The 14286-nt window shown below is 49.5% G+C and overlaps 2 protein-coding genes across 2 annotated transcripts in view; both read left to right on the top strand.

The window, feature by feature from the left end:
- Positions 1 to 534: 534 nt before the first annotated feature.
- Positions 535 to 12650, top strand: LOC105994188 (zinc finger protein 480-like). Its single transcript, XM_013027617.1, has 6 exons — positions 535 to 579; positions 6854 to 6945; positions 7875 to 7995; positions 8820 to 8948; positions 11180 to 11308; positions 11668 to 12650. The coding sequence occupies exons 2-6, from the start codon at positions 6928 to 6930 to the stop codon at positions 12648 to 12650; spliced, it is 1380 nt and encodes a 459-aa protein (XP_012883071.1). The 5' UTR covers positions 535 to 579; positions 6854 to 6927.
- Positions 12651 to 13391: 741 nt separating this feature from the next.
- The window catches only part of LOC105994186 (zinc finger protein 160-like), an 8883-nt gene continuing 7988 nt past the window's right edge, over positions 13392 to 14286 (top strand). The window contains exon 1 of the mRNA XM_013027616.1: positions 13392 to 13456. Coding sequence (XP_012883070.1) covers positions 13392 to 13456 — 65 coding nt within the window. The remainder of the gene's footprint in view (positions 13457 to 14286) is intronic.

Raw genomic sequence — 14286 nt, 5'->3', positions numbered from 1 at the left:
TCTGGCTTTTTTCTTATGTGGTGCTGAGGAATCAAACCCAGGGCCTCAGGCATGCAAGGCAAGCGCTCTACCACTGAGCCACCTTCCCAGCCCCTCTCGGGAGTCTTGAGTTTGAGCTTAACAGTTCCATCCACTTAACAGGCAAGATAAGGGGGTTCATAGTAACAAACACTGTACGTGCTCCAAAATGTGTCAGATTAGTTATACAGTTATTAAGAATACAATTATTTTTGTAAGAGGCATGAAATGCCTCCCCATTCTTAACAACCACACCCCGCCCCTCGGCGCCATGACTCCACCCCTTTACGCCTAACACTCAAGACCCACCCCTTCCACCAGGTCACTCTGGCTTGGCCTTGGCTCCGCCCCTTCCCCGCCCACTCGCCCTGTCCCGCCCAGTGAGGTGGGTCCCTCGCCCCGCCCCTGCTGACCACGCCCACCTGTCCACTTCCTCTCCGTCGTTTGCCCCACCCACGCCCGCCTTTCTCCCTGGCTGCGCGCGCAGCTGCCCTCAGACCAGGAAGTTCAGTCCGCGGAGAGGAGCTGACTGTCCAGACCACGAGTTTCCTTAAGTGCAGAGTAAGTGTGTTCCGGGTGTGCGTGGCCCCGCGTGGCCCTCCTGCCCGGCGGTCTGGGTCGGCGGCCGGTCCTCCCTGACCTCCGCCGGCTCTGGCACGGCCGCGGCGGCGGGCGCGACCCCGCTCCGACTCCGACCAGACGCTGGCTCCGGGCCCGATCCCCCCTTCCGGGACCCCGTAACGAGCTGAGGGTCTCCGGGCGCAGACCCCCGGAGCACCCCGAGGCTCGGGTCCGAGGTCCCCGGCAGGAGAACTTCCTCCGGGGCCCGCGGTGCGCGGCCGGGGCCCTCGGTGCCGGTCCCGAAGCGGCCCCGCGTCGCGGCCGGCGGGGCTCGCGGACCCCACGCGGGCGGGCGCTGTGACCGGGGCTCCCGGGCTCCGCGGCAGTGAGGGCGGCGCCGAGTGCGGAGCTGGAAACCTGGGTCGGTGGAGCCCTGGGGTCTTGTAGGGGCTTTTGGGAGGTCGCGCAGCGGGGACCGGCCAGGGCCCCCGACCCTACCCACCTCACCTCACCCCTACATCCTCATCCACCCACCCACCTCACCCCTACCCACCTCAGCTCACCCTCTACCTTGCTCTGTGCTGCATTGCTACTCCTCCTCATTCTATCCCTTGCTGATGGAGGGGAACCTGGGGCCTGCCTCCTTACACTTGACCTGTAAGTGGGGCTGTGCAAAGGTGAGGGCAAAGGATCATCAGGAGAAAGACTGAGGAAAACAGGAAGTGAAGAGAGCCACAGCAGAGGGCAAAGTAGTAATGAGGTGCAGGCTTTGCAAAGATTCAATTGTAGTGCCCAAGTCGCAGGACCCCCACCAAGAAGACCAAGGGAGAGTCAGAGATTCGAAATGCAAAAGCAAGGTTTTATTTAGACGGGCTGTAGCTCGGGCCTCAGTCACAGAGGAGCCTAGGAGGAGAGCCCGAGCTAAAGATTTGCAGGGCTTATAAACAAACAACCAGGTTTTTGGATTACCACCATGTGTTGCTCTGCTAGCTGAGATAAACAAGCAGCAAATGGTCACTGCCTCAAAAATGGTGTTACTTTAGCCCTTCAATCCCCCCTTGACTTTCTGTCCAGAGACACAATCTTGTGGCTCCTGCCCAAAACTGAACTCCAACAGCTCTTGATCTTGACTAGTCCCTCTCTGACCTTAGCCATGTTGTCTTTTGCTATTCCTGAATGGTCAATGTAAAAACAACACTTTTCTCCTAGGGCAGCACAAAGTTCCCCTTGTTGTACTGAGTGGCTCCCAAGAGTTCTGCAAATGAATTGCAATAATACGAATAACAATCAGTCCATTTTTCTTTTCTTGAGGCATATGAGGAGTGGTTGGGTAGGATGCTTGGAGACTTCCCATGTTTCCCCACGGTCGTCCAGGGCATAGGGGTCAGCCGGTCTGGCATGGGAGCAGTGGATCCAAGCAGCAATGATGTCCACCTTAAGGGCAGTAGGTGTAGCCAGTAACACCATGTAAGGGCCCTTCCACCGTGGTTCCAGAGATCTCAAGTTGTGCCTTCGAACAAACACCCAATCCCCTGGTTTAAACAAATGGGGAGGTAGGAATAAAAGCAGAATCATAATGCTCTAAGCTGGGGCCACATACTCTTATGCACCAGCTGTAAATAGTCAAGCTTACACAGAAATTCAGTATCCAAGTCAGCAAACAATTCAGTCTGGAGGCTAGGGATAATGGGGGTGGGGGGTGTTGTCTATACATTATTTCAAAAGGAGTAAAGCCAAGCTGATAGGATGAATTTCTTACTCTACTCTAAACAGGGCAAAAGTAACAAGCGATACCCAGTCTGCCCCAGTCTCCAAAGCCAATTTAGTTAAGATCTCTTCTAGAGTCCGATTCATTCTTTCTACTTGCCCTGAACTCTGGGGTCTATAAGCACAGTGCAATTTCTAATCCGTCCCCAGTGCTGCAGCTATTCCCTGACTTACTTTTGAGACGAAGGCCAGTCCATTGTCTGACCCGATGGTGGATGGGAAGCATACCTGGGTAGGATTTCTTCCAGGATCTTCTTAGCCATGACGTTTGTGGTCTCATGCTTTGTTTGGTAGGCTTCAACACATCCTGAAAAGGTGTCTACAAAAACTAGCAAATAGGGCTGGGAAGGTGGCTCAGTGGTAGAGCGCTTGCCTTGCATGCATGAGGCCCTGGGTTCAATTCCTCAGCACCACATAAGCAAACAGAAAAAAGCCGGAAGTGGCGCTGTGGCTCAAGTGGTAGAGCGCTAGCCTTGAGCTGAAGAGCTGAGGGACAGCACCCAGGCCCAGAGTTGAGGCACCACGACTGGATGCAAAAAAAAAAAAAAACAACTAGCAAATATTTATGTCCAAATTTTCCAGTTTTAATTTCTGTGAAGTCTACTTCCCAATACACACCTGGCCTATCTCCACGAATGCGAGCTCCTTTTGTAACCAGTTGATTGAGGGCATTGATGAGCTGACAGGCTTTACAATTTTTAACAATGTCCTCAATGAGCTGATTTCCTTGCCTAATTTTTACTTCTGAGTGTCAGAGCAAGTCCTGCATTCTTCAGGTTCCCATGTGAGAGGCCCGATGGATTCTCTTTTTGTTTTTTTGTTTTGTTTTTGGGGCCTGAACTCAGCCTGGGCGCTGTCCCTCAGCTCTTCCGCTCAAGGCTAGGGCTCTACCACTTGAGCCACAGCGCCACTTCTGGCTTTTTTCTTTTTGCTTATGTGGTACTGAGGAATCGAACCCAGGGCCTTGAGCATGCAAGGCAAGCGCTCTACTACTGAGCCACCTTCCCAGCCCCGCCCCCCCATGGATTCTCTTAAGAATCCCCTTGCCCAATCTTTGTGGCAAGATACGTTTCCCCTCACCAGTTTTCCACCAGTCTTTATTTTCTTCTGGCGGTTTATAGGCCATGGGAATTTTCTTTATCCACTCCAAGTACTGAGGCTCAGGAGGCAAAGCTCGTGGCCCTGGGTCTACCAGTACTTCTGCTCTGGGATAGAGGGCCGCTTCTAGCTGCCTGATCGGCCAAGTTATTTCCTTTGGTTATAGAATCAGTTCCCTTTTGATGGCCAGGACAGTGCATAATGGCAATATTTGCTGGTTCCCATAAGGCCCGGATGAAGCTTAAAATTTCTTGTTTGTTTTTGATAGCCATTCCTTCAGCTGTCAGCAGCCCCCTCTCTTGGTAAATGGCTCCAAGGACATGCACAGTGGCCAAAGCATACGGACTGTCTGTGTAAATGTTTAGTCTCTTCCCTTTTCCCATCTGTAGGGCTTTTGTTAGTGCCACTAGTTCTGCTCTTTGTGCAGACTTTCCCTGGGGGAAGGCTTCTGCCCATACTATCTCAGTGTCTCTGGTGACTGCTGCACCCGTGTACCTTTTTCCATCTCAAATGAAACTGCTGACATCTGTGAACCAGGTATGCTCAGCATGCGATAGTGGCGATTCCAACAAGTCTGGCGTGAGACTATATACTTGGGCCAGGATCTGCTCACTGTCGTGCAGGGGTGCTTCCAGATCTGGATCCGGCAGCAGAGTAACGGTTTAATGCTATAGGTACACAAAAGCTGATCTGCGCGGGGTTAAATAACAAGGTCTGGTAATGGACCATGCGGGCATTGCTTATCAACTGGTCGGGCGGTTGTTTTAGCACCCCCTCTAGAGAGCGTGTGGAGCCTTGGCCTGGTCTCTCTTTTCACATTCGATTTCACGTTCTCTGTCCTTCCTTTCCTGTCTTTGCTCCTCTGTCTCTCTTATTGTAAACTTTCTCCGCCGCGGCTACTAGATCCCTAATAGACTTCACCAAATTTGTCTAGAGCCTGCAACTTTCGCTTTATGTCTGGTGCAGCTTGATTTATATAGGCAAACATAATCATCTGAGCCGACTCCTGGGTCTCAAGATCATACGGAGTATATTGACTATAAGCTTCCATGAACCGCTCAAGATATGCTGCGGGACTTTCACTTCCTCCCTGTCTAACATCATAAACTTTGGCCATATTAGTAGGTCGGTGAGCCACTGCCTTGAGACCTGCCAACAGAGCCTGGCGATAGACAAGGAGTCACTGCCTACCTTCAGCCTTGTTGTAGTCCCATGTTGGTTGGGTCTCGGGAAAATAGACAACAATCTGGGCAGGATCCGTGAAGGGCACTCCTGGGACCAGGGACATGTTTCCGGGCTGCCTCTTGGATACAGTCTCCTCAGTGGTAAAAAGGACCTGCAAAAGTTGACTACAATCATCCCAAGTGGGCTGATGAGTAAAGAGAATAGTTTCAAGCAAACGAATTAAATCCTGGGGTTTCTCAGAAAAGGGGGCATTTTGGGTGCGCCAGTTTTATAGATCACTGGTAGAAAATGGCCAATAGTGGAATTGCTGTCAACCATCAGCATCCACAGGACCTACAGCGTGGAAGGGGAAAACAGCGGCATTAGAAGAGGGGGGTTGATCCCACGGCGTTGTGGAGTGACTGGCTCCTCAGAAACTTTAGGGGCAGGTGCCAAGGGTTCAGCTGCTGGTTCTGTATCTCCCTCCTCCTTGATAAGGAACCTGGGAAGGGGAGTAGGGGGGAGGAAACATTTCTTCCAAGTTATCTCCCTGAAAAATGGGGGGGAGTACAATTTCTTTTCCTCTTTCTTAGTTTCTTTTTGTAAGTCTAGGGGGCTAGATGAAGTGTTGCCCATGGTTTCCAGTCCTGTCAGTTGTACAACCAAAAAACAATAAACAGTACAAAAAAAAACCCCGCAGGCCTGACAGTTAAAAAAATAGCTTACAAAGTGGAGATCTCCCGAATTGGTCCACTGACTTCTGTAACGGGGAAGCAGAAGGAGCCAACCCATAGTGGGCGAGTTGGGCCTCCGTTAGGAGGCCCTCTTGGCTAGTTCCGGCCCAACACCGAACCGATTCACACCCCACAATTCTCATGGCGGGGTTCCAAGGACCCCCCCCACAAGAGGATCTGGGACGTTCCCCAGTTCCTCCATGGTTGTCATGCAAGCATGTCTGCTTTGACAACCCTTTACACAATATGAATCGGAGCGGCAGTCCTCACAAAGGAAAACGAAAGTAAAACAGACAGACAAAGGACAGGACAAGACAAATTAACAGAGACAATTGACAGCGCTTTTTTCTTACTTTTGGAGTCTGCGGTCTCAGGGGCCTCTTGGGGTATCCCAGACGAGCCCCCACTAATATGTAGTGCCCACGTTGCAGGACCTCCACCAAGAAGACCACCAAGAGTCAGATGTTCCGAAATGCAAAAGTAAGGTTTTATTTAGACAGGCTCGGGCCTCATCCTACACTCTGACACAGCAGAGCCTAGGAAGAGAGCCCTGAACTAAAGATTTGCAGGGCTTATAAAGGCAAATAAACAGGTGTTACTCTGCTAGCTGAGATAAACAAGCAACAAATGGTCACTGCCTCAAAAATGGATTTACTTTAACCCTTCACAATGACATGAGCAGAGAGGAAAGCAAATAGACAAATGCAGAATGTTCATCTCCAGAATGGACATAAGTGGCGTGGTGCAGGAAACACGGCAGCACTTCTGAATGGGAGGAGAGGAGAACAGTTTGAAATTGTGCAGAGCCATTGGTCCTTGGGGAAAAGGGGTGGGTCTCTGGTTACAAGGAAAGTAGAGGGAGCAGGGTCCATGGTTGTAACCCTAACTACTCAGGAGGCTGAGATGTGAGGATGGAGGGGTTTGATGTCAGCCAAAACAGGAAAGAGTGTTTCTTTGTTTTTTGATCCTGTCGTGGGGCCTGAACTCTGGGCCTGGGCGCTGTCCCTCAGCTCTTCAGCTCAAGGCTAGCACTCTACCACTTGAGCCACAGTGCCTCTTCCGGCTTTTTTTTTCTGCTTATGTAGTGCTGAGGAATCGAACCCAGGGCCTCATGCATGCAAGGCAAGCGCTCTACCACTGAGCCAACTTCCCAGCCCGGTTTTGTTTTTGTTTTGTTTTTTGGTCACAGACTGGGATTCAAACTGTGTACTTGGTGATTTTTCATTCAGTGACTTTGGCTCTTCAACCCTTCCTGAGACTCTTCTAATTAACCAACAGAAAGCAAGAGTGGAGCTTATGCCTCAAGTGGTAGAGCACTAGCCTTGAGGAAACAAGCTCAGACACAGGGCCCAGGTCCTGAGTTTCATTCCCAGGACTGGCATTCCCCACAACCCCATGAGTGGGCAGCAAAGGAACATCTTCCCCATGATGAGGTCCTCCCTGGGGTGGGGCTGGGACACAGGGAGTGGGTGTTGGGTGTGAGCATTAAACAGGATATTTTCAGCACTCAGGACTGTCTTCTGGAAAGTGATATCTCCTAAGGAGGAAGCCCAGGGAGGAGGAAGAGGAAAGACAAGGAGCAGGGATGGCGGTTGTGACTCAGGTAAAGCCGTGTGGCGTCTCCTTCCTGTGCACAGAGCTGGCCTGGGCGCTGCCTGCCACATGTGCTCAGGTCTCCCACGCCTTCCCTCATCCCTCTCCCCTCCATTGGGCATGGGCACAGGAGGGCATCACCCACCAAGTGTTGCTATGTCCTTGCTGAAACCTCTCTGCTGTTCTTTTCAGCTTTGGGTTCTCTCTTTTTATTTCTTCCCCAGTCTTGGGTCTTGAATTCAGGACCTGGGTGCTGTCCTAAGCTCTTTTGCCCAAAGCTAATGCTCTATCACTTGAGTCCAATTCCCACTTCTGTCTTTTTTGGTAGTTCAGTTAATTGGAGATCAGAGTCTCTTAGACTTTCCTGCTCTACTTGGCTTTGAACTGTGATCCTCAGATCTCAGCCTCCTGAGTGACTATGATTCTAGGTGTGAGCGAGCCACTGGTGCCTGGCTGGGTTTTTTCTTTTTTTTCTCGGTGTGGGGCTTGAATTCAGGCCTGGGCGCTGTCCGTGCGCTCTTTAGCTCAAGCTGAGCACACAGTGCTACTTCGGGTTTTCTAGTGGTTTTGGAGATCAGAGTCTCCCAGACTTCTCTGCCTAGGCTGGCTTTGAACCATGATCCTCAGATCTCAGCCTCCTGAGTGACTAGGATTTTAGGTGTGAGCCACTGGTGCCTGGCTGGGTTCTTTTTAACCCAGTGGGTCATATTTCTTCACTTTCTCAGAAGAATGTTTGGATGTGCAATTCCATGTAGGTTTTCCCATTCCATGCCCTATCAAAGACAGCATTATAAACTGTAACATCCTGAAGCTTCCTTCTGTCCCTGGTGTGTTGATTGCTGTGTCATGGCAGGCATCTGATTATAATTCCATATAATTCTTTGAGTCTATGGGAGTGTGTGTGTGTAAAATGCTTTTGGATTTTCTCCTTGGGGACAGTTGACATTTGAGGATGTGGCGGTGGATTTCACCCCAGGGGAGTGGCAGTGCCTGACCCCGGCTCAGCGCGCTCTGTACAGGGACGTCATGCTGGACACCTACAGGAACCTGGTCTTTGTGGGTGAGCACCCCTCCCTTCCTTGCACAAGTCGGGAGTTTTACTCTTGGCCTTGGTTTCCCCTGAATGCCTGGACAGTCCCCAGTCTCCATGACTAGAAGTAAAGCTCTGTGGACTCAGAGATGGGAATGTGCTAACATCACCTCCAGACTTTCACACCCATCCTTTGTCCTGCTCCTGTGATGCATCTCTGTGTCCCACAGCTTAAGTGAGCTCATGTGCATGTCAGCTACGGCAGGCTTCTCTCTCTTCTACTTTGTTTCTTTTTTTCATTCCCCTTCTCTTCCTTTTTCTGCTCCTCTCCTTTTCCTTTCCTTTCCCTCTATGGGACTTTGTACATCTAGACAAGACCTCTGTACAGATCCTAGGCAGGTCCTGAGCTACAGCTCAGGCACTATGGCAAACCTTCCCTTCCTCCCTTCTTTCCTCCTCCCCTCCCCTCCCCTCCCCTCCCCTCATCCCCCTCCACCCACCCACCTTCCTTCCTTCCCCTCCACCTCCTCTTTTTTTTTTTTTAAGAAAAGGTCCCACTTTGTAGTCCTGGGTGGCCTTCAACTTTCCCCTGAACTTCTGAGTGCTGGGATTACACACAGTGACACCACACTCAGCCCACAGAAGACTTTGAATAGATGGATTTCCTTGTCCTTCTGACTGAGTAGTTCTAGAATTACTGTCTACACATTAAAGTGTGCTCTGAAGTGTTCAGATGGAGGCAGTCTGCTGAATGTGTGAACTGTCCTTTGCATCCATGTGTGATGTCCTTTTTCCTGTGATCATGGGACTGGGGACTCCGGAAAGGCCACAGCGCATTGTCTTTCTATAAACAGGAGTCTCCCCTCCCAACATGAGTGTGCTTTCGCTGTTGGAGCTCAGGAAAGAGTCCTGGATGGCACAGAGCCACATGACAACTCCTAGAGAGCTAAGTGGTTGGGAACGAGCCAAACGTGTGTGCGCAGGTAAGAGCTCAGATGTGCAGCAGAAATGGAGCTGGGGACCCTGGGCACAAGTGGAAGTTTTGTGTAGGAGAACCAAAGTGTCACTGCTGTGAGCCTTAAAGGACTTTAGAATGTCCCCACTTGTGCCCTGTCCTGCAGAGTAATATGCCATTCTGTGTCTCCACTGCATTTAAATTTTTTTTATTAGTTCATGATATTTATTACTGGAGTTGTTTACAGAAAAATCTTTTCATTGTTAATTTATTCATAAGAATAGTTGTTCATCCATGTGACCTCCTTTTATTTTAAAAATCAAAAAAGTGTATGAGAAGATTATTAGTATCAACTTTTTAAAAAGTCAGGAGGACTAGCGAGTGACGTTTGTTTTATCTTTCAGTAACTCCGACCAAACAAAGTGTAGAATTTGGCAGGGTTCTTGCCACAGACACATGTCTCCACTGCATTTAATGTGTGCTTTGAAGCGGTCCCAGGCTAGCTCTCCAGCTAATGGTGGGTGTGCAGTACCCCGACATCTCCTATATTTTCTGACTTCATTTCCTTCAGATGCACACCTAGAGCTATGGCTGGACAGTCCACTTCATATATTCTGTGCTTTTTCTCCAACAAAAGTTGGTGGGGTTTTTTTGTTTGTTTGTTTGTTTGTTTGTTTTGTCCATCCTGGGGCTTCAACTCTGGGCCTGGGTGCTGTCCCTGAGCTCTTCGGCCAAAGGTGAGCACTCTACTGCTTGAGCCATAGCGCCACTTCCAGTTTTCTAGTGGTTTATTGTAGATAAGAGTCTCACAGACTTTTCTGTCCCGGCTGGCTTTAAACTGTGATCCTCAGATCTCAGCCTCCTGAGTAGCTAGGATTACAGGCATGAGCCACCATCACCCAGGTTCCCTGAGCTTCTTTTGCACAAGGCTATCACTCTACTAGTTGAGCCACAGTGCCACCTCTGGCTTTTTCACATGTTACTGAGCAATCAAACCCAGGACTTTATGAATGCTAGGCAAGCACACTACCACTAAGCCATATTCCCAGCTCTTGTTTTCTTTTTTTTGGGGGGGGCGGTCGTGGGGCCTGAACTCTGGGCCTGAGCACTTGTCCCTCAGCTCTTCAGCTCAAGGCTAGTGCTCTACCACTTAAGTCACAGCGCCACTTCCGGCTTTTTTCTTTTTGCTTATATGGTGCTGAGGAATCGAACCCAGGGCCTCAGGCATGCAAAGCAAGCACTCTACCACTGAGCCAACTTCCCAGCCCTTGTTTTCTTTTTAAAGGGAAAGGACTTGTTTATTTTATCCTGGGTTACTGTTTCTCTTTTTGGTAACTTGCCTAGTATCAAAATGTAATCAGCCTGTATTATGTAACGTAAGTGCTAGATATCTCCTGTTCATATTACAATCTGCTGTGAGTGCCTGTAGGCAATTTAGAGCACATATTCCAGGTGTTAATTTTCTTTTGTTTCTTTTCTTTCATTGTACTGAATTCAAAGCCTTTTTCCCACTTCTGCTTTGCAGTTGGGTAATGCCTATTAATTCAGGCTGTAATGTGCTGTGGGCTGTGAATCATTACAATATATCGTGTGATAGGGGGCGTTTCTTTGTGCATAGTTAGTGTGGTATAGATAGCATTTTTTTTCTCTTTGATTATGATAAGTACCATATGGTTTTTGGTAGTGAGGTTTTCCATGGGTCCCAAGGAAGAATATCCTGTGTTCCTCTCCGCTCAACTTGATCAGGATACATGTTTTCCTTGTTTGAGATAAAGCTTACTTTCTCTTTCTTTGTTTTCTTTTTTTGGGGGGGAGGGGGTGGAAGGTGTCGGTCATGGGGCTTGAACTCTGGGCCTGGATTGTGTCCTTGAGCTCATTCACTCAAGGTTAGTACTCTGCCAGTTTGAAGCATAACTGCACTTCTGGCTTTCTGGTGATTTATTGAGCTAAGGGTCTCACAGACTTTCTTGCCCAGGCTGGTTTTGAACTGCGATCCTCAGATGTCAGGTACCTGAGTAGCTAGGATTACAGGCATGAGCCACCAGTGCCCAGTTTATCTTATCTTAATTTGGATTCCATATGATTGACTTTACAATGAAAGAATCCTCTTCCTTATGTGTTCCTAAATGTTGGATTTTATGTGTCTCAGAGTTCATATGGCTCCTTAGTGTATGTCTGATATTTGCTGTGGTATTATCTCTCTCAGTGTGAAATGCTTAACTGTGTGATTAATCAGATGGGAACTTTGTATCTTTGCAGATACCTCTCCTAGATATGTAATTAAAGAATTACCACCCAGCGCGGGCAGCAGTAGGGGAGAAGTATCCCAAAGTCATGACTACGGAGGCACTGACGAGTTTTCCTGGGAAGAAGTCCAGAAAGCTCCACGTGAGTGGGAGTGGGAGTGGAGCGGTGCTGAAGGGGTGGACTTACAGAATGTCTTCTGCTAAAGGGGTGCTTGTGGTCGACAGAGAAGAGGCAGTGGCGGAGGAGAGCAGGAGGGTGGGGGTCATGCGGGGAAGCAGCCCATGAGCCTGTGCCTGGACAGTCCCTCCAGGAGCACCTGCGCGGGCTCCCGCCGTACCTGTGTGAAAGGCTTGGGGTGAGGACCAAGGTGGAGAAGTCTGCCCTGGCAGAGGTCCCCATGTCTCGCCCTTGGGATAGCCCCTCCAGTGGGAACACACACATCATCCCCACAGGTGATAATGCCTCCATTTGTTCTTTCTTGCCCTCTCAAACACCTAAAGCACGCACTCGGAGAAAGCATCACAAATGTGGGGAGTGTGGCAAGGTGTTCAGATACCCCTCGGTCCTGGAGCGGCACCGGCTGAGCCACACTAGGGAGAAGCTGCACCACTGCACCATGTGCTGGAAGTCTTTCTCCACACGTTCTCGTCTCTTGGTTCACAAGCGAAGCCATAGTGATGTGAAGCCCTATTCTTGTTTGGAGTGTGGGAAGACGTTCTGCAGGGCCAACAGGCTCACTGTGCACCGCATGATGCACACTGGGGAGAAGCCATATGTGTGTGAAAAGTGTGGCAAGGCCTTCCGAGTGCCTGCTACTCTCGCAGCACACCAGGCTATGCACACTGGACACAAGCCCCATAGGTGCGCCACGTGTGGCAAGGCGTTCAGCTACAGCTCCAGCCTTCTCCGGCATAGCAGGATGCACACTGGAGACAGGCCATTCCGGAGTGTGTGTGGCAAGGCCTTCATGCGTGGATCCCGTGAAGCACACAAGGCTGTTCACATTGGATGCAAGCCACATAAGTGTGAGGATTGTGGGAAGGTGTTTGACTACCCTGGTGCCCTACTCCTGCACCGAAGGACACATACTGGGGAGAAGCCACACCACTGTACCCAGTGCGGGAAGGCATTTGCACAGAAAAATGACCTGGCGCGCCACCAGAGGACACACACCGGGGAGAGACCATTCGTGTGCAGTGAGTGCGGGAAAGCCTTTAAATCCCAGACAGAACGCCACAGCCACCTTGCCATCCACACAGGACATAAGCCCCACCAGTGTACAGAGTGCGGGAAGGCATTTTTCCGGAAGACGAATCTGGTGCGCCACCAACAGATCCACATCAGTGAGGGCCCGTACGAGTGTGACATATGTGGCATGGTGTGCAGGAGGCGCTCTAACTTCACATGCCATCGCAGGCTTCACACCCAAAAGAAGCCCCGCCAGAGGGCAGCAAGGCGTGAGCCATCCATGCATGGACGTTAAAGACTTATTTTCCACAGATCATTTGACCGAGGTGATGCAGAATGGCAGTCCCTGCACACAATGACCCTAGCTGTCATGTAGCAAAGAGTACTGACCGGTCTTCTAAGAAGACATATCCATATGCTTTTGAGATGAAACAAGTATATCAAAAGTAGAGAATTTGGGGCTGGGAATGTGGCCTAGTGGTAGAGGGCTCGCCTAGCATGCATGAAGTCCTGGATTGGATTCCTCATTACCACATACACAGAAAAAAAACGGAACTGGTGCTGTGGCTGTAGTGGTAGAGTACTAAACTTCAACACAAGAAGCTCAGGGACAGTACCTAGGCCCTGAGTTCAAGCCTAGGACTGGGAAAAAAAAAAAAAGGCAAGAATGTAATCAGATATGGAATGAGGACTTTCCTAGCAGCCAGGCTCTTGAGTTTAAACCTCAGGACACGTGCAAGCAGAATGCATTTTCTTGAGGATGGTTATACAGAACTGCTGCTGTTAAACTTTGCTGCTGCTGTGTTCACAATGTGTCCATGCTTTAGTCCATAAAATAACCTTTTAAAAAGAAAAGAATTACTGAGCAATTGATGGTTTCTATCCAGATGAATTTTATTTTATTTCTATCAAATTTTTCCTAACAGAAACTCTTTGTCCCCGGTGCTGTTCTCCACACCGTTAGAGTCCATGTAGATAAAATAGTAATGGCACATGTGGTGAAACCAGAGCCCAGCACAGGTTTTTATATTGCAAGATGTGGTTGCATAGGAATATTAAACATGACAAGCGCAATTTCAGAATCACGTTATGCTTCGTGAGGCAAAGACATTGAAGACTATATGGGGAAAATGTCCACAAATACCAGCCCCACCAGAAATAAATTCTATTTATTATTTGATATTTCTACCTTCATTGCATCCTGGATAGGGAATGTTTCTTCAGTGCTTCATTGGATGTAGTCACATTTTATCTTCAAGATGTTGTCCCATGGAAGTGTTTTCTCCATCTATCTGTTTTGGTGTCCATACTTTGTGTCCCTGTGTCTTGTGATTCAATGCTGCAATGAAGATATAAGTTCAGCTGGGTGCCTGTAATCCTAGCTACTCTGGAGGCTGAGATCTGAGGATCCCAGTTCAAAGCCAGCCTGTCTGTGAGACTCTTATCTCCAATTAATTACTCAAATATCTGTAAGTGCTGGGAAGGTGGCCCAGTGGTAGAGTGCTTGCCTTGTGTGCGTGAGGCCCTGGTTTGATTCCTGAGCATCATATAAGCAGAAAAAGTCAGAAGTGGTGCTGTGGCTCAAGTGGTAGAGTGCTCGCCTTGAGCTGAGGGACAGTGCCCAGACCCAGAGTTCAGGACCATGACCAACAAAAAAAAGAAATATCCATAAAGTGCAGTTGTGGCTCAGATGGTAGGGCAGTCGCCTTGAGCCAAAGAAGCTCAGGGACAGTTCCGATGCTCTTGAGTTCAAGCCCTTGGACTGAACCAGAAATGATATTAGTTCAGCTACTGTTGGGGCTCTCGTTTTTTTGTTTTGTTTTGTTTTGTTTTTTGCGTCCGGTCGTGGGGCCTGAACTCTGGGCCTGGGCGCTGTCCCTCAGCTCTTCAGCTCAAGGCTAGCGCTCTACCACTTGAGCCACAGCACCACT

The sequence above is a fragment of the Dipodomys ordii genome, unplaced genomic scaffold (genome assembly GCF_000151885.1).
Source record: "Dipodomys ordii isolate 6190 unplaced genomic scaffold, Dord_2.0 Scaffold105, whole genome shotgun sequence".
Classification (NCBI taxonomy): Eukaryota; Metazoa; Chordata; class Mammalia; order Rodentia; family Heteromyidae; genus Dipodomys; species Dipodomys ordii.
The sequence above is the reverse complement of the archived record's forward strand: the minus strand, read 5'-3'. Positions and strand labels throughout refer to the sequence as shown.